Raw genomic sequence first — 22,482 nt, 5'->3', positions numbered from 1 at the left:
GAGGATAGTCTTTTTAACATTCCAGAAAGGATACAACAGTCAAAACAAGGCAATACCTTCCCTGTCTTCTTGAATTGTTTCCTCTCTTTCACTGTGGTGAGGTAGTTCACGGCTGCGTACTCAAGGACTGACAGGAAGACAAAGAGGGAGCTAACCCACAGGTACACGTCCACGGCCTTGACGTAGGACACCTGGGGCATGGAGGCACTCACCCCAGAGAGGATCGTGGACATGGTCAGCACCGTGGTGATTCCTGCCATTTGAGAACAGTGATGAGTTCAGTGACATAACCATTCAGCTCCAGGTGCTGGTGCTGGATGACACCAGGGGATACATTTCCAGATTGATACGGATTGATACCTGGTGATCAAAGGTGTGTGTGTGGGGGGCGGAATCCCAGCATGTTAACCTAGTACACAGCTTGAGCCTAAGCAAGAAACTCTCCTTGGATTTCTCTTTCCATCTCTTTTTCTCACCCTCACCCCCATTGTCCGTGACGTTTCCTTCCCTCCAGCTAAGGTCTCCACGGAGTCAGACTTGTCTTTAAGGATTGATTGCTTCCCACCCTCAACTGGGCCTCTTTTAACCATCCCAGGAAGGTAATAATGTATTCAAGTTTTAAAAATTCTTCTGAGAAAGAAATTCTAAAACCATTTCCACTACCCTTCCCCATCATTTCACAACTTTTACTGTTCAGAAAGCATCTTCATGTCAATCTTTAATCTTTCATTTGTCAGGGAGTGATCTTTAGTAGCATTAAAGATTGCTTTCTCTGTATTTTTCTTTCATATAGAATACTTACAAGCCATCGTTATTGGTATCACTTTGCCCCTTGTTACTGAAACTACAATTCAGTTGAGATTCAGAACAGAAGTGTGTTAGTGGAGGCTGGGTTCAGTGTAAATATTTACTAAGCAACTGCTACATGCCACTTAGTTTTTGCCCCTCCCCTCCCTTTCCCTTGTTGTCCAGTACTCCCACCGCTTTCCTTCTCTTCCCTTCCTCTCCCTGACCACTGCCTTCCCCTTCCCTTTCCTTTTCTTCTCTTCCTTTCCCTTCTTTAATCCCTGCCATGGGCGTCAGAGGTAACGATATCAATGTTCTGGGGGACAATGGAGAAAGAAGTGACTCTGAGATTTCCTTAATAAAATGCCAGCCTTGGGGAGGGCTATTCTGTGTCTACACTAATTTCTCAGAGGCATACTGCAAGAGTACTTCCTGGAGAGAAAGTAAAGTATTGTAAATATTTGAAATGTACACTGGCTGGCATGGTTTTATTTATTAACTTCCCACCAGGGAAGCGCAAATGGAATCCTTAATGATTTTTATAAGTTGTGAGAACATTTTAATGTTGACAGAGTCCCGAACAGCAGGAAGAGCACTGCGATTTACTCCTAAATGTACAGATACAGCACGTGGACAGCTTTCACCCACACATTTCTACCTTTTCAACAAATTCTATAATTCTGCAAGGTTCTCATTTGAGGGAGGCCCATATCAAAGACAATGACAGTGCTACAGAGCTATTCGATTTTAAATTAAGTTTTTCCTTTGGACGATCAAAACCAATGCAATTTGGCAATTTGATAGTCACCATAGGAGGGCCTGGAATCTCACCTTCACACTGATTTGAACTCCAGAATAAGAAACCTAAAAGCTTCTCTAGCACTTACCATTAAATGCAGGCCACTGACCAATTGAGTCTCAGGTTTCCCCAACAATGGTAACATCAATAATCTGCGTTATCAGTGGATGCTGCTTGCATTCCTTGCTACATAAACATGGAGATGTGAAATTTTTATTAATGGATCAGGTGTATGTATACCTGAAGCTGAGATTAATAAATAAAACTTGCTTGCCTTTATTGAATGTTTACCCACCACAAACCTAGGTAAATATTAGCCACATGTTGCAGAAAAGAAGTATGAGTGGAGAGTGGCTAATTAGCCTGAGTTTGGTCAGGAGCAGGACTGAAACCTTTCTCTCTGAGTGTAGAACCCATGCTTTTTTCATGCAAACCTGTGGCCTCTCATTCTGAACCTGTAGAGGAAATTTCCTTTTGTTTTTAAGATTATAAACCAATTTCTATATATGGAGTATCTCTGAGACAAGATGCTGTAAAATTGAGCGTAGAATTATGTCAGGAAGCGTGAAGGTACTTTGTGCTTTACAAGAGGCCAGAAGTCTTATTCCTGTCAGGATTTCCCTGGTAAAACTGTGAAAACTGTGAAAATCCTAAATGAACATTCCTATTTAGGAATGTTTACCTCATTTGTTCAAAAAATTTTAAATGTTTTCTCTTACTGGTTTTCTAAGATATGGAAGATAGAACTTGAATTTTTTTCAATGAACAGTAACATGAAGCTTAATGGACAAAATAAGGGTTTGGAAAAACACACAAATACATGCTCTTGTCATGTATTTTAAACTGATGACTGTTGGGTCAATAAAAGGGAATTGCATTATCTATATTTGCCAGACAGCAATAAACTAGCAGTCATTTTCTTTAGAAGGGTGCTTAGTCCAACTAATTTATGGTAGCTTTATTTATTTTTAAATCAGCATTCTAGACTTTCTTCTTTAAAAGGAGCAAACAGAGAGAGAGAGAGGGAGAGACAGGGAGACTGGGGAGAAGGGAATGTTGAGTATAGGGAGTAAGGGGTGAGAAAACTGATATCTAAATTCCTAAAGCAATAGGACTTGGAGTGAGGAGTATTACAGCTACATTAACCACACTTACTTTGTCTTGAGCCACCCCTTAGAAATACATTAACCTTGACAAACTGTATTCCTTCCAAGCCCATTAAAGTTAACATCTCAATAAAGGAGTTTTGAATTATATGAAGTGACCATTTAGTCAAAGAAAGGTCCTGTGTTGGGATTAGAGAATTATTTTCCCACCTACTGAAATTGCTATGCATAGTTAGGAAAGTGTTAAGAGGCAATACTTAGTCTGGCCCCTGGGACTCAACTTCCCTGAGCCTCGCAGTTTCACTCACCATATTAATGCTTCAGGACACATATGAGATCCAAAGGGCCCTGCAGTTAGGGGAGAATTATTCATTTATCTTTGTGTTTCATTGGCTATTTTTTGCCATCTATGATGGAGAGGTTCATTGACCTGTGTGAAAGCAGTAGGGCCTGCAGACTTCACTTAGAACTGTTGAGTCAGTTCACCCCTTCAGTGGCTGTGTGGTGGGGAGCTCTTTTGAAGGAATAGGTGTCTACATTCATCTTTAAATGAGTAAAAACATTTTCCCTGTAGGCTTAGGCAGAAGAAAAATATTAAGTGATGTGAGGGAGAGAAACATAGGCTGGATATCGAAATACCACTCTGTGGCCAGAAAGTAACAACCATTATTCCACAGAGGTGGTGCCAGAGTCCACGGCACAGAAGTTCTGGTTACTTCTATAATGGTAAAATGAATAGCTCCGAAGTATTTACTTTTCCAGGTAAATGGGATATCCCCGTTAGACATTTTTCTTTATGAATGACTACATGCCTGAAAGTTTTAGTTGCCTTTCTCTGCCATGTTTATTTATTTCCTGATAAATGACCCCATTACTTCATACATTGTACACGAATGGCATACCCCAGCAGAGGGGTCAAAACAGGAATGATGGAGGCAAGGAAAGAAGGAGGGAGATAGAAAGGAGAGGAGAACCCTCCATGAGGGTTAAAACATCCTTGAACAGCTCATAATAGTCTCACACCAAATCGAATAGAAACATAGAATGGTATTTTAGCCCATTACACATTCCAAGTTATGACAGCTATTATCTCTTATGAGAAGTGCCTAATCACAATTGATACTTTTGTGCTGTTCAGCTTCCATTGTTCTTTATCTGAAACATGACAAATGTGGAAGGGTCTTAACCAGCAAATGATTCATCCTCAATCAGCAAATGAACTCAAATGTGGAAGAGTCTTAATGAGCAATGAATCATCATTGTTTTCAGTTAGTAGCTAAAATATAGTTATTAAAAACATGGTGGGCTAAATACTGGTAGTTTAACAACTATGTATTGAGCACAAAATATGTGCAGGACACCGTGCCAGTCACGTAGGGACAAAAAAGAGGATAATAATGATCCTGGTCTTTAAGAAACTCATATTCTAATACAGGAGACAAGATGAGCTACCAACCCATCCCATAGCTGAACATGAAATAGAGGAAGTAGGGGCCTCAGGAGAGATACAGAGTGCTATGTGGTCCAAAGATGGGAGAGACCATATCTGCCTGGAACCATCAGTAAAGCCTTCTGGCTGTATAGAAATGGCTGAATTTGACAGAGAAAGACAGGTAGGGAGGGCATTCCAGGCAGAGTGAGAGCCAGAACAAATGCATAGAGGTGAGATAAGCAGATAGGCATGAGGGCCTGTTTGAGAACATTGAACATTCAAATTGGTTGAAGCTTATTAGGGCTAGTATGTTGGGGCAGGAGTATGATTGAAAATTTAGCAAATAAAAATACAGAACACTCAGTTATATTTCAATTTCAGATGAACAATGAACAGTGTTTTAGTATCAGTATGTCCCATACAATATTTGGGATATACTTATACAAAAACATTATTTGGTGCTTATCTAAAATACAGATTTAAGCAAGTGTCCTGTATTTTATCTGGTACCCCTCAAGGGGCACCTTGGATTCCAAGTTGAGTGTATTTACTCCAATGGCATTTGAGATGAGAGTATTGTGATCACATTTGCGTTTTAGAGATATCACTCTGGTCATAAGGTTGAACTGGGGCAAGAAGAGCAGGAGGTGAAGTAAGCTATGACAAGGTGTCTGCAAGCCCAAACTACATCTTTGTGCAAATTAGTAAGAGGTGCCCCTTCCTCTTGAGGACGTCACCCCAAACCATGTCCCATGGAGCTTGGGCTGGATTTCTGCTCTCTACTCCTCACTGGGTGCACTGAAAAATTAGGAGTTTGGGATTAACAGATACACACTACTGTGTATAAAATAGATAAACAGCAAGGACCTACTATATAGCACAGGTTACTATACATAATATCTTGCAATAACCTGTAATGGGAAGGAATCTGAATCACTTTGCTGTACACCTGAAACTAACACAACATTGTAAATCAACTATACATCAATAAAAAAAAATTTTTTTAAACAGAGGGCAAAGTATCTTTGAAAGAACTTGAAGGTGGTAGGGAGGAAAAGCCTGAGAGGATAGCAGTGTTCTAGGAATACTACAGTTCTCTTAAAAAGAAGGAGAGGGACACTTCTGATTTGTATATTATTTTACATAAATCTGCATAGCAATTTCCTAACCCTGAGGAATCAGATGTAGAAGCATAGAACTTCAGGGGCGACTTAAATGGATTTCAGTGTTCTCCATTCACCCCACCCTGCCTTGGAACCAGCTTTTACTGTTGACATTTTCAAAGTATAAGAGTTGAGCAGTCAGCTTCAGGGATCCCATTGAAAATCATATCCATAAACCTTTAGAGACTGAATGCCCTTCTCATTCTGTCTGGAGGGCTGGAAATAGGCCTTTAGTCTCCTTTTTTGGGTCTACACTGCCCTACTGCCCTACTGAGGTCAGGGCCAGGCTGCTCTGATGTGAAGGAACAGCCACAATAATTTAATTACTCATTCAGATAGTATGTTTCCTCTTGAAGACATTCAAGCCTCAAATGCTTGTAGATTGAAGCTTTTAATAGGCGAAAGAGGTGAACAAATTATTAACATTAATGACAATTTATGTCTTTCAAATGATCTTTTGAAGTATGCATATAATTTGTGAACATTAACTTAGAAATCACCCTTTCTGGAATGAATTGTGTGATAATTACAATGATTATGAACCACTTATGACTAATGAACCACTAATGCTCTAGATAGAGCATTACAGGCGAAAGAACAAAATCAGCCAAAATGATAGATTTCTGCCCCAAACCAGCTAAGAAGGCAGGTGGGATTGACTCTTGGGTTCCCGTTAAGTAACACGTTATCTAAGTGCTTAGCTTGGCAACTCCACTTTGTAAGGACTCAATAACTGCTAAGTGGGTCTGAAATCATTCCCGTAAATCTGTATGTGTGACGGTGGCATATAACATATGTAGATAGAGGAGATAATATACCTGTTAATGAGGCTGGAAATGTTTCTCCACCTGAAATCTCTTGCCCACTAATGTGTCACCATACCTAAAATTCCACTGCAGCTGATTCTGATTTTAGCGTTTAGATTACGCCCTAATTTCTAACTAGTGCTCATGTTTCCAAATTCAAACATCCCCCTCTCCAAGAAGTAATTTATTAACGTACCAGTAGTATACTGTGAAATGGTTTGAATTGAAATCTTCTGTGATGTACGGGTTTGTCAGGGAAAGTGAAATGAACTTGGGCAAGGGATAGGGAGGTTTTCAGTAACTATCCCTACTAAATCATCAGTCTCTTTCCCTCTCCACTTATCACCCTTTTTATTTACCTTCCTCGACATTTCTCCCATATTAACATTTCACAAAGGTGTGGAAAGACTTACCCAAGGAAACCCTTGCAGGAACAGCTCTCTGGTCAATCCAAAATGAAACCCAGGAAAGCATTACCATCAACACAGCCGGGAAATAGGTTTGCAGCACGAAGAAGAAAATATGCCTCCTTAGCACAAAGTTGATGAAAAGCCTATGGTACCAACCTATGAGAAAAAGCCAAAGTTTTCATCAGAACAGGCTTCTTCGTGGAAACCCCACACTTAGTGAAACAACCTGCTTCTTTAGACTCCAAGCTCCTAGGGAACATGGAACTTAACACACTCACCCTTGTTTACCCAGCATTGGCATAGGACCTGGGCCTGACACTCCATCCAATGTTTGTTGAACTAACTGAACTGCAGTCTGTTTAATTATCTGACTCAAAGATCCTCCTTTAAATTTCATACCTGCTGTTCAGGGATGAATGGTAATTACATTTTATGGGATGGCCTTTAAAGACCTTTCTCCAAAATATACTGTGTTTGCAGTGTTTCTGCAGGTGAGAAAGTCTTCAGTACATGGCTAATGACTGATGCAATAGCCAATAAACTATTTATTAGCTATAACAAATGAAATGAAATATTTTATGTGAAGGAAAAGATTCACAGTAGCTACTAGGTCACTGGATTCCAAGTTAGGATCCAGACAGCTAGGGATTCAAAGAAGAGCTAAAAGGCAGGGAGTGTCCATAAACTATTTTTTATTATTTCAAAGTTTCATGGGTACCATTAATTTATCTATGATAAATCTGCCAAAACGTAGCCAAATAATGTTCTTTTGCTTGTTGTTGGAATTATATAAACTCACGTTGGTAATATTGATTAATTTGTGCTGATCAAAAGTACAAATTGTAGTCACATCCACACACACATTTTGTTCAGGTTTCCCTTTTCACATTGGCTGCAAGGAAGTTTAAAGCCATATATTTGGACCATCTATAGGACTCTCTGAGTGCCATTCTCTAACAACCACATATGATATTCTATAACATAACTTACCCTTGTTTTACATTTTTCTTTCTCACACATTTCTAATTAATATCATGCTTTATTTCACAATAGCTGTGATGTCAATCTTATTAAACCTTTTTTAAATAAGGCAATGAATAATGAAATGATAAAAATGAAAGTATATCTTTTATAAATAAGTGGTAAGATTAATTTTTCTATGATAAATGCAGTTTACTTTGAGACAAAATTATTCAAATCACAGAGACTATAGGTTAAAAAAAATAAAACTAAATCATAGATGTTGCAAAGTTGGAGAACTCTTCTACTTCCTCAGTAGTAATTTCTTAGGTAACCCAAGATGGCAAACCTATTTAGACAGATTAAGTAAATATTTAGGCACTTAGTCTAATATATACACCTAGTCAATCCACACTGAATTGGCAGACTGCATGCCTAATATTCTACTCTCAATTAACTGCTGGTTACCCTTCTCCTTCCTACTTGTTCTGAGTTTCTCTCACCATCAGTTGATATGTTTCAGGAACAACAAACAATTTCATTACCAAGGGTAATAAAAGATACACTACATAGTGCATTCTAAAGTCAAAATATACATTTTTTAAGCTACTCAATGTCTTGTATTACCCATGTCACAGCCCACTTCATTATGGTTTGCAATTGAGAATTTTGATTATGGTTGTAGAGTGGAATAATAGCATCTCTGACGTTATAGCTTTATATAATTATTGTGAGATTATAAGAGATAAGGAAAAGCTGTGAAAGTACTTCATAAAGAAAGACATTAATGCATATGGTTTTAAGTCTTGAAATATATTTAGGTAACGAGGTCTTTTTTTTTTAAAGATTGATTGATTGATTGATTGATTGATTGCTATGTTGGGTCTTCGTTTCTGTGCTAGGGCTTTCTCTAGTTGCGGCAAGCGGGGGCCACTCTTCATCGCGGTGCGCGGGCCTCTCACTATTGTGGCCTCTCTTGTCGCGGAGCACAGGCTCCAGACGCGCAGGCTCAGTAGTTGTGGCTCACGGGTCTAGTTGCTCCGCAGCATGTGGGATCCTCCCAGACCAGGGCTTGAACCTGTGTCCCATGCATTGGCAGGCAGATTCTCAACCACTGCGCCACCAGGGAAGCCCGAGGTTTTCTTTACTCATAATTTTCTGAATTTTTTTTCTTTTTTTTGCAACCGAGCAGGAGAAATGTTGCTCTGTCTTGCTGTTCTTCTGGGAAGGGGAGACTAGGGATGGTTTTGTTGTTGAAGCTGTAGCCAGGAAGAGCTCCCTTTACCAACCAGGAAAGGTAGTGCTGCTTTGGAAAGATGTGGAGCCCTCATTCTGGGTAGTGTAATAAATAGAGTGCGACTCCATTTTTCATATTTGACTTCTGATAACTTTCTAGCCCCACTTCCCCTTCTGTTCCACCCCTGGGCAAGCTAGGAGGAAAGCCAGATGTTCCCTCTTTGGCACTGGTGGGATGATCAAACCATGCAAACACTGCCCCATTTAAGTGAATCCTCACCCTAGCCCCACTTTCTAACCACCATAGAACCCCAAGTCAGGCACCCTTTGCTGTTCTCTCAGACATTTTCAGACCTGCTCAGGAGCCTGCCCTGCTCTCTCTAGAAAACCTCATTATGTGAGTAATAAATCTCTTTATGCCCTTTTGGCATGTGTGTGGCATCACAATGACGTACTTGATTGATTGATTGATGATTGATTGATTCAGCTGCTATTTATTGAGCACCTATCATGCGCCAGGCACATTTGAGGTGAACAAGAGAATGGGGAAGAGATGGTGAACAAGGCAGACAGATCCCTGCACTCTTTCTAGTGAGGCACTCAGACAACAAGGCAGTCAAATAGAGATGTATTTCAGGACATGGTTAGTGATGTGAAGAAAAATGCACATGGGGAATGGTGAGGAGGGAAGTCTATTCTAGATAGGATGGCTAGGAAAGCATTCTTTGAGGAGATGATATTTGAACAAAGCTCTGAGCAAAATGAGGAAGCTGGTCATGAAAAGATCAGGGGAAAACATTCCAGGCAGAGAGAGAAAAGGCCAAAGCAGAAACCCTGCAGATGGAATAAGATGGGTGTGTTTGAAGACAAGCAAGAAGTAGGGAGAGGGGGCACGGGTAGTTGGTGAGGTCAGAGCCTTAGGCAGAGAGAGATCATGTAGGGCCTTGCAGGCCACGGTGAGAAGCTTAAATTCTGTTGTAAGTGTGGTGGAAAAACACCAGAGGGTTTTGAACAGAGAAGAATTGTGCTGTTTATGTTTTCAAAAGAACACTCTGTCTGCTGTATTAAGAGTAGACTGCAGGGGCCGAGAGGAAGCAAGGCATCTAGTTAGAGGTGGTTATATGACGAAGACAGAAATCTGTACAGATGGTCCCTGACTTAAGACGATTTGACTTACAATTTTTTGACTTTATGATGGTATGAAAGCAATACACATTCAGTAGAAACTGTACTTCCAATTTTGAACTTTGATCTTCTTCCCGGGCTGGCCATATGCTCTCGTGTGATGCTGGGCAGCCGCAGCGAACCAGCCCCCGGTCAGCCCCAGATCACGAGGGCAAACAACCGATACACTTACAACCATTCTGCACCCAGGCAACCATTCTGTTTTTCACTTTCAGTACAGTATTCAATTAAATTACAGAAGATATTCAACACTTTATTATAAAATAGGATTTGAGTTAGATGAATAAGTGTTCTGAGCACATTAAAGGTAAGCTAGGCTACTTATGATATTTGGGAGGTTACGTATATTAAATGCACTTCAACCTATGATGGATTTATTGGGAGGTAACCCCATCATAAGCTGAGGAACACCTGTATTGGAAAGGTAGAGGCGGCTGCCTATAAAAGAAGGATGATGTTACTGGCCAAATGGGATGCTTGTTTGGACTCGGGTCTTTCCACACGTACTTTGCAGACAGTAGATGCTCAATAAATGCTGATGAATTGTCCACATAAAATACTGTACCTGTGCTGCTATAGAAAGCAAATCCACTGGATGCACTGAATTCCTCGATGAAGAACTGAGAAAGCGAAATATGCTCGTCAGTATTTAGGGACTTGTTTCCATGTTTCCAGTACAGCATTAGATCCTCCTCATTGTAGGCATCTAAGACAAGAAAATAACATTCTTTTTATTGGAGTAAGCTCTTGTAAGTTCCATGAGGTGTATGACCATGTTTTATACAGTTCTGTATCCCTGGGGTCTGGTCCAATGTCATGGCTCTGAAATATATGTTTGCCAATAGACTTCACATCTTCAAAAAGAAAAAAAAAAAAACCTCCAAAAATTAGACCCCGATTACTGGCATAGTGTGGCAGCTTTTCTTGTGCCCATGTGACACATTAAAACTCTCCTAATAGCTGTTTCCATGTCTGTGTGCACCGTGATGCAACAGCAACGCCTTTCACTCACAGGTCTGATGCCAAGTCTTTAGGCCCCTTTAGTTTTGTAGCTCTATTGGATGAAATTCCAGAGTGAGCTGGGCTTGTACAGTATTTTCTTCTATAATCAAATACTATTATAGAGAGTTTCTAATGGATTTGGGGAGGAGCATCTATGTAGGAGACATCCATTGAGATTCCCAGCATTTTACCCACATTATGGAAAACTGCAGTCAGCTTTTAAGATATGTCAAAAATAGCTGGTGGGTCAAAGTAATTGACAGGGAGCTGGCTCAGATGCCCTCTGACAGGGCTTTGATTATGAGGTCTATGTCTAGAGCTGGGTTTTTCCAGGGAAACAAAGTATACTTAATGGAAGATTGGGATTCATATGGGAACATAAATGGCAGAGCTTTCTAAATCTGCCAGTCTCTGTTAATAGCATTAGCAAGAATACAACTTTTTAGGGAGCTATTCCTTTAAAATCATTGTGGAAACTGCAGAATATGTAGTTACCAAAGCATTTTTTCCCTTGAATCTTCTATCTTCTCATTTGAGAGACAATTTGCCATCATCATTCTCACTAAAAAACCAACCAACCAACCAACCAACCAACCAACCAACCAACCAACAAGCTGTTTTGGACAAATATATTTAACTTGTATCAACATGTTTACATGCTTGTTAAGAGTATGCTTATTTATATGCAAGTATGTGATGGTGTGTTCAGACTACACATACTCCATAGGGAAGTAAGACTTACAGCTTTCCAGTTCAAGGGAACAGTTTTGAGTGTCAAGTGGAAACCTGCTGAAATCCATAAAGCACATTGCTGAAACAGTTATCCTATAGCAAGAATGAGAAAAAGAAAACTGCAGATCATTTAACCACATGGTCAAATAAGCAATGCAGCATTGAAGCTCTCTGACACTTTTGAGTGCCTTTCAAGACTAATGCAAAACAGGTGTTACCATCTTCTTTCCAAGTAACCCATAAGGAAGCAAACCCAGGAAGGTAGTTGATTTGCTTAAGACAGAGTTAATGAGTGAATTCCTGCCCTAATAATTGTTTCTGATCTCACCATTTCCTGCTTAGCTTCCTCTATATTTCTGGCTCGGGTGTTTTCAGAAAAACACACTTCAAGGTGAGAAGACTTTTAGATAGATTTAAATATTTTCTGCTTTCTGGAAGATCCAAACTTAAATAGTTTCCAGTAATAAAGAGCTGGAATGGTGGTATTAAAACCCTATGAGTAAAGGTTTCTTTCACAAAGCAAGTTTACCTGAGGAAATTATCTTTCCAGGAGTGAGGGGAAAGCCTGGAGCATTTTCAGTTATAGATCTACGTGCTATTAAGCATGTAATTCAGGTGCTATTAAGTTGAAAGGCTTGCATACTGATGAGGACTGTTTTTTCAAATTTTATGTCCTTTTAGCTTTTCCTGGCTTCAGGCAGAGGCTGTTGAACTTTGGTACCTGCAATAGCAGATCAGAGGTTCCTTAAAAGGCCCCTGAGCAAGTCTGCAAAAAACAAAGGCAACAGCTGCTCCTACCCATGGTGTCCCCAAGTTAATCAGAGGAGTAGAACCATTTCATCTGCCAGGGGTTGAATTCTACTGTCAATAGTCATGCAGCAAAATGCCAAGCCAGGAAGATGTCTGGATAACTTTGTTTCACAAAACATATTCATTTTGGCATCTTCCTTGTACTTTAAAGCTGGAAAGGACTTCTGAAATCTTTGAGTCTACTTCCTTCAGAGTACATACGAATAAATTAACCACCAAGGAGATTAGGCAGGCACTATTAAAGAAAAAATTATTCATGATACTTGTTAAAGAATGGTAAGGCAGACTCTATTTAGGAGGGCTACTATAATTTTTTTTTTAATGGGTAAGAGAGATTGGGCTCAACTCCAAATATAATGAGTGGGAATTTATAGTGAAGGAAGAGGGAGTGGGGTGGAGGTGCAGAGGTCAGTGGATGAACAATTACCAAGAGGAAACATCAGGGCTTGGGGGATTCTGGCTAAATGGACCTAACAGGATTCTTGCTGAAGGGGGGCCAGGGTGATCAGATGTCAGCTGGGGGTTAGGGGGTGGATGAGGAACCTCATCAGATATGGAGGGTGATCAGATATTGAGAATGGGGGACCAGGGCCTAGGTGAGAAGAGAGTTCAGAGGAGACTGAGTAGAACTTGGTCAAAGAGAGAATCTTTGTCAGTAGACGGTGTCAGAACCAAGCCTGAAACCAGGTGACTGGCTGGGCTTTGACTGGCTCTGCTGTCAGCTGAAACAGCTGTGCAGACAACAGTTTTGAGTCCTTCTGTGTTGGGGGACCTCCAAGACCAACCTCAGGTTCAATGTTTCACTAGAAGGATTCACAGAACTCATCAAAGCTGTCATACTAACAGTTAATGGTTCATTGCAATGAAAGGATACCAGTTAAAATCAGCAATGAAATAAGATGCATAGGGCACGTTCCAGGAGAGACCAGGAGCAAGTTTCCAGCTGTCCTGTTCTAGTGGAGGTAAATGGACAGTGCTTATTTCTCCTAGCAATGATGTATGACAACATGCACGGACAATTGCCAACCAGAGTAGCTACATAAGCTTTGGAGTTCAAAGTATATATTAACTGAGGGTTGGTCACATAGTTATGGCTGACCTTAGTCTTTAGCTCCTCCAGAGATCGAGTTGATACCGTGTGGCTCAAGGCCTCCGGGTAAACAAAGACATACTTATCAGGCAGGATATTCCAAGGGCTTGTAGGTTATTTCCCAGGAGCCAGGCAAGAGCTAAACCTTTCTTTGGAATGTGCAGGGTAAGGATAATCCACTGAGTTAATTCTCCAGTGGATATCGCCTCATCAAAATAATTAATTTAAATCAGTTGATTCCTTGGCCAGATGCTGCCATTCGGCTTCTGATTCCTAGTAACGCTTGATTCCAGCACTTATTAGAGTCCTATGTTACTTCTGATTTAAAAGTCCTATGGAAAGTAGTATTTTCCTTTAATTTCTTTTAAAAAAAAAAAAAAGCATATGAAACGTCTGGTAATAGCACCTTTGTACTAAAGTGAGCAAGGTGTTTTTAATGAACAGAAAGAATCTGTATTGGTTTCCAATTTCCATTGTAACAAATTACCATAAACTTGGTGGCTTAAAACCACAGAAATTTATTCTCTCACAGTTCTGGAGGCCAGAAGTCTGAAATTAGTATCACTGGACTGAAATCAAGGTGTTAGAAAGGCCCTGCTTCCTCCAGAGGCCCTAGGGGGGAAATTCATTCCTTGCTTCTCACAGCTCCTGGTAGTTGCCAGCATTCTGGGGCTGGTGGTTGCATCACTCCAATCTCTGTCTTCATGGTCACACTGCTTTCTACTCTTCCATGGGTGTCAAATCCTTCCTCTGCCTTTCTCTTACAGGGATACGGATGATTGCATTTAGGACCCATCTAGATAATCCAGAATAATTCCCCTATCTCAAGACCCTTTATTTAATCACATCTGCATAGATCCGTTTTTTTGTTTTTTGTTTTTGCCATATAAAATAACCTTCACAGGTTCCAGGGATTAGGACATGGATAACTTTTGGGAAGCTAATTTTTTTTTTTTTTCAGTTTACTACTGAATCTTTCTGGGATTTCTAAGACATAAAAAAAATGAATTGCTTGGATTTACCAAACATTTTTAGGATTACCTATGGTAAGCCACTCAGTAAACACAGGACTCAGGCTTAAAAACATATGGTATATTAAAGATGGAGGGATATTATAGCATAGTGTCAGAACAAATGTTTTAAATTAAAAATTTTTTTTCATTTTCAAAATTTTTTAAATGAAGAAACTAGGGGTAACTTGGACGATGACTATATATTCCTGTGAAAAATGAAGGAGATAGTTAACAAAATTATTTAGTTAATCCAAGATTCCAAGACTGCTTGCTGGGGTGCAGGGTGGGGTGGAGTTGGTGAGGAGGAAAAGTAGTTTTGTATACTTCTAAAATTGTGGGCCAGATTCTTAAGGATTTCCATAATTCAGCTCCACTCTGTCCAACCTTATTTCCTATCATTCTCCAATACATGCCCAGAGTGGGTACAGTTAGACTAGGAAACCATTCTTTAAAACCTGGAAGTTAGAACCAGGAAAAATCACATCTTCTGCTTGTGTCCCAAGCTCCAGCATTACTAAATACAGCAATATGGGAGCTTAGCCCGAAGTGAGACCCATCAGCTTTGGTGTAGATGGTGCGGTATAAGGAAGCCAAAGGCAGTAGACAGCCCTCCTTACCTGACACTGAAGAGGACATTTCCATCGGGGTGTACACGCAGCATGATGTTCTCCACAGTTGTATCATGGATGAAGGATCTTTTAGAATGGACAAAAAAGATATCAGGCACCCAAATCTTTTCGATTAATCTGTGATCAAAGGTCATGCTTTTGTTGGTTTTGCTGGGAAAGGCAAGTCTTTCATCTTTCCAGTAATGCCTGAGATAAAAAGTCATTGTAAAGTCCTAGGCAGAGAGAAAAAGAGACAAATCAAGGCCAGTAGGAATAAGGTTCAGGATGACCACTCAATACTATTAGTCTTGATTGGTTTCCATGGGTGTTAGTGACCTGTCCGTGAATAGCTTATGTTTTCAGGTAGATTTAGAATGAAGCTACTGAGCTTCAGTCACAGAGCCCCTCCCTCACCTGCACTCTGGTGAATGTTGAGAATTTCTGAAAACCATCAAGTATTCAAGTTGGTGAAGGGAAACAGGTTATAACTGGGAAGCATTTCTACCTAAGCACTCTGGTAAATCACCTAAAGAGATCTCAGAAGAAAGGAACCTGAAACTCCATGGTCTGGTATTTTATTTTGCTTTTTTTCTCATTATAAATAAATATTCACTTTTCTGATTGAGTTTGTATCCATACATTTATATTGTTTTTGTTAAAGAAGCCCTCCCCAAGTTGAAAAACCTACAGTCCCACAAAAACCTGGACACAGCCTTTATTGGAGCTGTTAGTGGAAAGCATGTTTTCAGAGGTTCTGAAAAAGCGACAATGATCTCCCTCTTCTTGAGAGACAGAAAGAATGGCAGGAAATGGTGGCGCTGGAATTTTAGTGTGCGAAAGAATCACCTGTGAATTCGTTAAAATGGCACATTCCCCAGAAGCTAGTTCCCAGAGATTCTGATCCAGTATGGCTCAGGTATTTGAATTGTTAATGTGCATTCCAGCTGTAAGGAGGTAAGGATGAGGGGAAAAATCCATATTAACATTATGTTAGCAGAAAAAAAAATGGTTAGTCAATAATCTGAGTTTTATTTGGCTCTCAGATACTACATTAAATATTTTGTTTGAACAGAAATTCTCCTATCTTCATCCAAGTCATTGGGTGTGGGCAATGACAACATGTTTTACCTTTCCCAAATGCTTACTTCATACTATCATTTATTTCCCAACAACACTCCTATTTTTCTTGAAATAACACGTATAATAGAACTTTGACATTTATTACACAAGCAAAGAACAAATCTCAGTAAACCACAAATAAGTCATCAAGTAATGATGAGCTCATTTGTTTTTCTTAGGATCAGAATAGAGGTACATTGTATTATTGCTCTGCGTTAATCTGGGAGCATCAGCCCTGTGTAATTTTGGATTATGGTGAGGGTGAATAAATAGAATGGTTCATTCATTACTGTAACTACTCCACAGGGAATCCTGTGGGTTACTGCATGGATTGCTTTAATGAGCATATATTTGGTTTTAGATGCTCAGTCTGATCAGAAGGGCACTGGGCAAATACTGAGCCTATGAAGTCAAATGGCAGACATTGGTATATACATGTCAGTGGTACATCAGCATCACCACTAGTTGGCTCTATCATGAGAAGCGGGCTGAAGAGCCTGTTTTGAGGAGAGCAGGACCAAACTAAAAGGGATCGAAAGTGAATTCAGGGTGGGACAAGGGAGCATGGGAAAATGATAAATGAGAAGCAAAAGAAGCCAACACTGGAGGTCACTGATAATTTTTTCAAATTAGGCATGGAGAATGCAGACCAGTTTTTGCTGATACTGAGTACTAAGGCTGAACTTATTCAGGAGAAAAGGATGAGGTCCAGTTTTGAGGGCTGTGGGGTAGACACAACGAAATTTTTAGATGCAGACTGGGTCATTCAGGTGTCACTTAGAGATTATGCCAGGAGAGGCGAAATGAGAGCCTGCTTCTGGAGCACAACAGGCTCAAGGGAATGTCACTAAAAGCCAATTTTGGTAAGGGAAAAGCCAACGCTTTCTAATCAAGGCATTTTTGAATAGTGGGCACTATTGGTGCTATTCCCTCCGGGAGTAGGGTGCTTAAAATGAAGGAAGTTTCATTTAAGGTTTGATATTGAACTGAAATAAATATTAAATTAGATAATGACAAGGACTAGAATGACATTAACTGAAGACTGAAACCAGATGTTGGGCCATAGAAGATCTTGTTTAGACTTTTCTGGAATTTTTATGTGTCCTATAATTTTCATTTAGTTAGCATTTGGATGGCAATGACTAGTTGAAGGAATCACTATAAATAAATATATTAAGTTTACATATGAAAAGATTATTTGCTCTTTCAATTTTAAGTAATTTATATTTTCTAGGTCCTGCTTCCTTAAGAGATGCCTACTTTATTCTCTCTCTTTCATTCTCTTCTTCTTTTAAAAAAATTATCTTTGTGGTAATTGCATATTAAAAATAATATGTAGAATCTAAATTTCAATACTTAATTCTATGAAAAACACTATATATAAGCCACAGTTCATATATCAAAAATACTTTTATTCCAAAAAATATCCCAAAGCAACTTTTGAAAATTTCACAAGAACACACATGTAAAAGATTCCAGAAAAGGGGATAAAATGCAAGGATTAACGTACATAACAATGTACATGAAATGACCAGATTAGATAAACAACGAACTAAATCTTTCCAGATGGAAAATGGAGTTTGAAAGTAATTCATATCTTCTCTATTCATGGAGGGAGTATTCCCTGGTTTTATTTTTATCACCTTCCAGCCCCCTGCAAAAACCAAGCTTCCATATTCAAAGTAGAAAATGAAAGACAATAAGCATTTGGCTAAGAGTTGCAACTTCAGATGTCTCCCTGGACCAGGACCTGGCAGGAAACACCAATGAACGAAGCAGGATGGATCTAAGAGGAAAGCCAGGCATGGGTTCCAGGGCAAACTGGAGGGCACAGGCCCTATCTAATGGCATTCACAAACTGTCTAAAACTTGGGGGGAGGTAGGAACAAATCCAAAATTGAAACCACAACCAAAACCAAAACATGTTCAAAGCTGCATCCTACCAGTGAGTACTTGTTAGGGCCCTTGTCATTAATAGTTGCACATCAAAAAAAAAAAAAAAAAAGTTGCACATAGTGTAATGTTGATAGGAAACAAAAGAAAGACAACTACAGGAGATGATGGAAAAGACAACACAACTGAAGAGAATAAAATTAGATGGAAAGAGTGATTCAAATATAAGAATATACATCCCTTAGGTAAGAACAAGGAAATGGAAATTGAACATTTGAAACTATAACGCACTTTTTATTTGGCATAGAAAAATATACTAAAATGGGCTACACAAAGCTCTGAGACATTAACAAATTAACAGAATAGTAGTAGGTAAAAAGGAATTACATCAATAATGTATATGTTTGTGCAAGTAAATATTATTCTTAAAGTACCTGAAAAAAAACTTAAAATTACTTAAATGAAACACAACTCTGGTAATTATGTAGACTTGGTAGTTCTAAAGTGGGACTAGAGAAAATGAAATGGAAAAATTATGGTAGGGGATATTAAAACACAAAAATAACTAAAATGGTAAAACCAGGTTGGGGGAATGGGGAAGAGGAAACAAAAAAGCAAAGCATATAAAATGGCAAAGGAAACAGAAAAAGGCTAAAAGGAAGGCTGAAGATGATAATAATCAATCAGTTTAAAGTTTTAAGGGATGGTGGTTTGCAAGTACTACTCCATAAAAATGGCAAATATTTCAGTGCAAAAATAAAATAAATAAGGGCAGTCTCTCCTGGATTTCTAGAAACTATAAGGGAATGGACAAACTTTTCTTAATTTAAATTTTTAGTCCTATGAGTTTAAAAAATCCTTTGTTCCCTGCTATTGTTTGTCTACAGATAAGCAAAGTTAGTATTAACTGAAAAATCTGGAAGCATTCTATCAACCCAGATTCAGGTGTTTATCATTTTATGGGTAAGGACTCATGGTTGTGACTTCATATTTCACATATATTATGATCACCCTTTCTTCTTGTGCAAGTGTTTCTGCTTCATGTCACATAGCTAAATATATCATGTCCTTCAGTGCTCCACCACTGTAAAGCCATTATTAGAAGGAAAAGAGAAGAGGAGGAAAGGAATGAGAATTTTAATCAGAGGTAGAAAGAAGTGGATAGAAGAGAGTAAAGCAACTTCAACTTTATTAAGCAAAGTAGGAAAAATAAGTAACACATATAATTAAGATGATTTATTAAAACACCAGTGATTTTGACACTATTGAGACTCTATCCTTTCAGAAAAAGTATCTCATGGAGAAACTTACCATGTTAACCTCTGAAATGCTGTCAATGCTTTCAACCTGGACATCTATACCCACTGGCACTGGAGATCCTTCAGAAAGAAGAATGGGTAATATAACGAGGAATCAGGATTATTTTGGAAACATTTAAAGTGGAGAGAGATCAATGTTGCAAATGAATTATTTTTCGAGTTTTGACAATAAATCTCCCCATTGTCTATTGATATATTATTACACATTCAGGGAGTGGATGTAGTCATGGAGTTCATGACTTTGGTAAGTATGGGAGCCTTTCCTCCCTTGCCAAAAATTCAGCCTTTTTCACCTGGGCAGTGCATGGCAGGCTAGAGGAACACACTGCTAGTACAGGCTACACAGGGATGCTGCACATTCAGAAGTGTCGCTTCCCAGATCATCAGTAACCACAGCCTGCATTTGGGATAAAGCAAACATCCTTCGAAATGTGTGGCTGAGAGTATTCTGAAAGTCAGAACTGGAGCAACTTCAGACAGACAAGTGCTGAGATTGGTGTGCAGTTGGGTCTCACAGAATCAGGCTCGTGCACCCAGAGAACAGACTGAGACCAAGACATTTCCTTGTTACACCTTACAAAGGGTTTCATCTGTTCCTGCGAGAGGGGATGCTGATGTTGATAACTTCATTATTTAGTATTGTGTATGAAATTTGATGTATATATATGTTCAAATAGTTTGTATATTTATACATATAGTCTCCACATGTTTTCTTTCCATGGTGACCAATTCTCAAACTTTACAGTCCCGAGTTAAAAAATGCTTTCAACTATTGTTGAAAAAACAGAAATCTTGCCTAGATGGATCCCAGGTGGCTGTTTCAGTCAAGATTCTGGGATTTAGAAGGGACAGGCCAGAAAAACTTCCTTCCTTATTGTCTGGATGTGCTACACGTGACATATATGTGCGTATAATTTAATAAGGCACCTAATTATTGTGTTTTAAATGCACATTATATAACAAGATATGCCTCGTCAGTCCCTGTGCACCATCTATGACCCCCCTGCCCCATTAATTGGCTGACGTTACCTTCACTTTATCGACCCAGATTCCCTCTTCTATTCCATAAGTCTAAACCCTCAATATCATTCTTTACTTTACTGATACAAGGGTATCAGCTGGCCAGGCACTGGGCCCGTCACTAGAATATATTTCTGTTTCAGGCTTTAGGAATACCTTACTTGCTTCTTAACCACCAACTACTTCCTGCCATATTGGACCAATTACTTCCTGCAATGTTAATAATGACAATTCTATTAAAATTTTGTTTAATGATAATTATGATTAAGCATTAACTTGGGAACAGCTCAGTATTATTCCTTTATCAGCTTCAACTCTGGTGCTTTTATTTTGTTTGGTTGTCTTTTTTCTTTAATTGGTAGAGCTATCAAAATAAAAAAATCATGGTAAGATCTCATCCCTGCCCCTCTCTGGCCTTTCAGGATGAGTAAATATTCCCATTAACTCCAAGGGACTGAGGGGATTGGAGAGGTCTTGGACAGGGAGCAGAATGTCCTGGAGAAAATTCTGGCATTAGAGTCCGGACCAGAGTTTGAATCCAGCTCCAGGACTCACGTGTGCTCTAGGGTCAGTAACATCTCTAAGCTTAGTGTCCTCAGCTATAAGATCCAGTAGTAGTACTCACCTTGGAGACTTACTGAAAGACTAGAAATAATGTACAGTAAACTTAATTGGTACTCAGTAAATAGCACAGAATAAATGTTACTCTTACTGCAGTTCAGCAAAAATGTGAAACTGTTCCTAGGACTGCAAACCACAATTCCCAATCTTACACTCAAACATTTAGACAATCAGTCCACTCTTCACTAAAAAATGATCCAGTGCTTCTCACAGAGAGCTTATTTTATGACAAAACCTGAACACAGCTTGGATTCAAGATCTCATGACTTGTAAGTAGGACCTATTTACTGATGACTATCTCTGCAATCCAGGAACAGTCTTATAAAGCCACCATACAAGGACATTCATGCCACCCCTGGACAAGCGCTGGGCCCTCGGGGTTGTTTGAAGGCTGGACTGACAGTGGGGTAATAATATGGCTTGTCTCTTAGGAATGGGTTCCTGGAAACATCTTAGATTTCTTCTTTCTTCCCTCCCATTTTTTCTATTCTTGTGGGGATGAGCTCTTCGATCTCAAAGGAAAGTGTTTGTCTTCAGATGCTGTCTGACCTCATTTTGTCTCCTTTGCATTTGATGCCCAAGTGTACTTTCTCCTGGGTCTAGGACTCTATACTCTGCTCTGACATTCTGAGGACAGAGTGGAGGGTGAAGGCGTGTAAAGGCAAGATGCAGAATCATAGAATTTTGGAGCTGGATAAAAGCTCCAAAGATCATTCTTTTTGTAAAATAGGAGCTGAGTCCCAGAGAAAAGGTGGCAATAAAGCCAAAACAAACCAAAACAAAACAAAAAACCATGAAATTTGTAGCCACATAAACCCGAGTTAAAATTAAACTTCTGTAAATCCTTAACTCCTCTAAGCCTCAGTTTGCTCATCTGTAAAATAGGGGAAATAAGTATATGGTATGTGCCTAATGGGGTTGCTGTGAAACAAAATGAAAAAAATGCATGTTAAGTCCTTAGCCTAACCTAACATTCAATGTCTTAACCAACTTATTCAGTATCTATTTGATGTGTAATACATAGAACACAAAATATAACACTTTCATACATACTCTTATTAATTCTCTATGTAAAGCATTTGGAATATAGTAAAAATTAAATGACTATTAACTATTATGATTAGGTGTTGATTTCCCAGGATCACGAACTAGGTAGTGGCATAGACAGTTATACTGCCATATATATATATATATATATATATATATATATATATATATATATATATATATATATATATAAAGCTAGATCATCAAGCTGGTTTTATGCATGCTGGAATAAGGAGAGCTAAATGAAAGTTATTCATCTTATTTGTGAGGTGCATTTAAAATACTTTATATATTATCTAATGTTATTATTATAGCCACTTAGTTA

General features: G+C 39.0%; 1 protein-coding gene across 1 annotated transcript in view; it reads right to left on the bottom strand.

Annotated features, from left to right (window-relative positions):
- GABRR3 (gamma-aminobutyric acid type A receptor subunit rho3) overlaps nt 1-22,482 on the bottom strand; it is a 39,400-nt gene that overhangs the window by 4,952 nt on the left and 11,966 nt on the right. The window contains exons 4-9 of the mRNA XM_007164061.2: nt 19,462-19,529; nt 15,148-15,371; nt 11,628-11,710; nt 10,449-10,589; nt 6,506-6,658; nt 57-253 (exon numbers count right to left, since the gene is read on the bottom strand). Coding sequence (XP_007164123.2) covers nt 57-253; nt 6,506-6,658; nt 10,449-10,589; nt 11,628-11,710; nt 15,148-15,371; nt 19,462-19,529 — 866 coding nt within the window. The remainder of the gene's footprint in view (nt 1-56; nt 254-6,505; nt 6,659-10,448; nt 10,590-11,627; nt 11,711-15,147; nt 15,372-19,461; nt 19,530-22,482) is intronic.

This window comes from Balaenoptera acutorostrata, chromosome 4, assembly GCF_949987535.1.
Source record: "Balaenoptera acutorostrata chromosome 4, mBalAcu1.1, whole genome shotgun sequence".
NCBI lineage: Eukaryota > Metazoa > Chordata > Mammalia > Artiodactyla > Balaenopteridae > Balaenoptera > Balaenoptera acutorostrata.
Note: the sequence above shows the minus strand (reverse complement) of the source record. Positions and strands in the feature narration are given on the sequence as shown.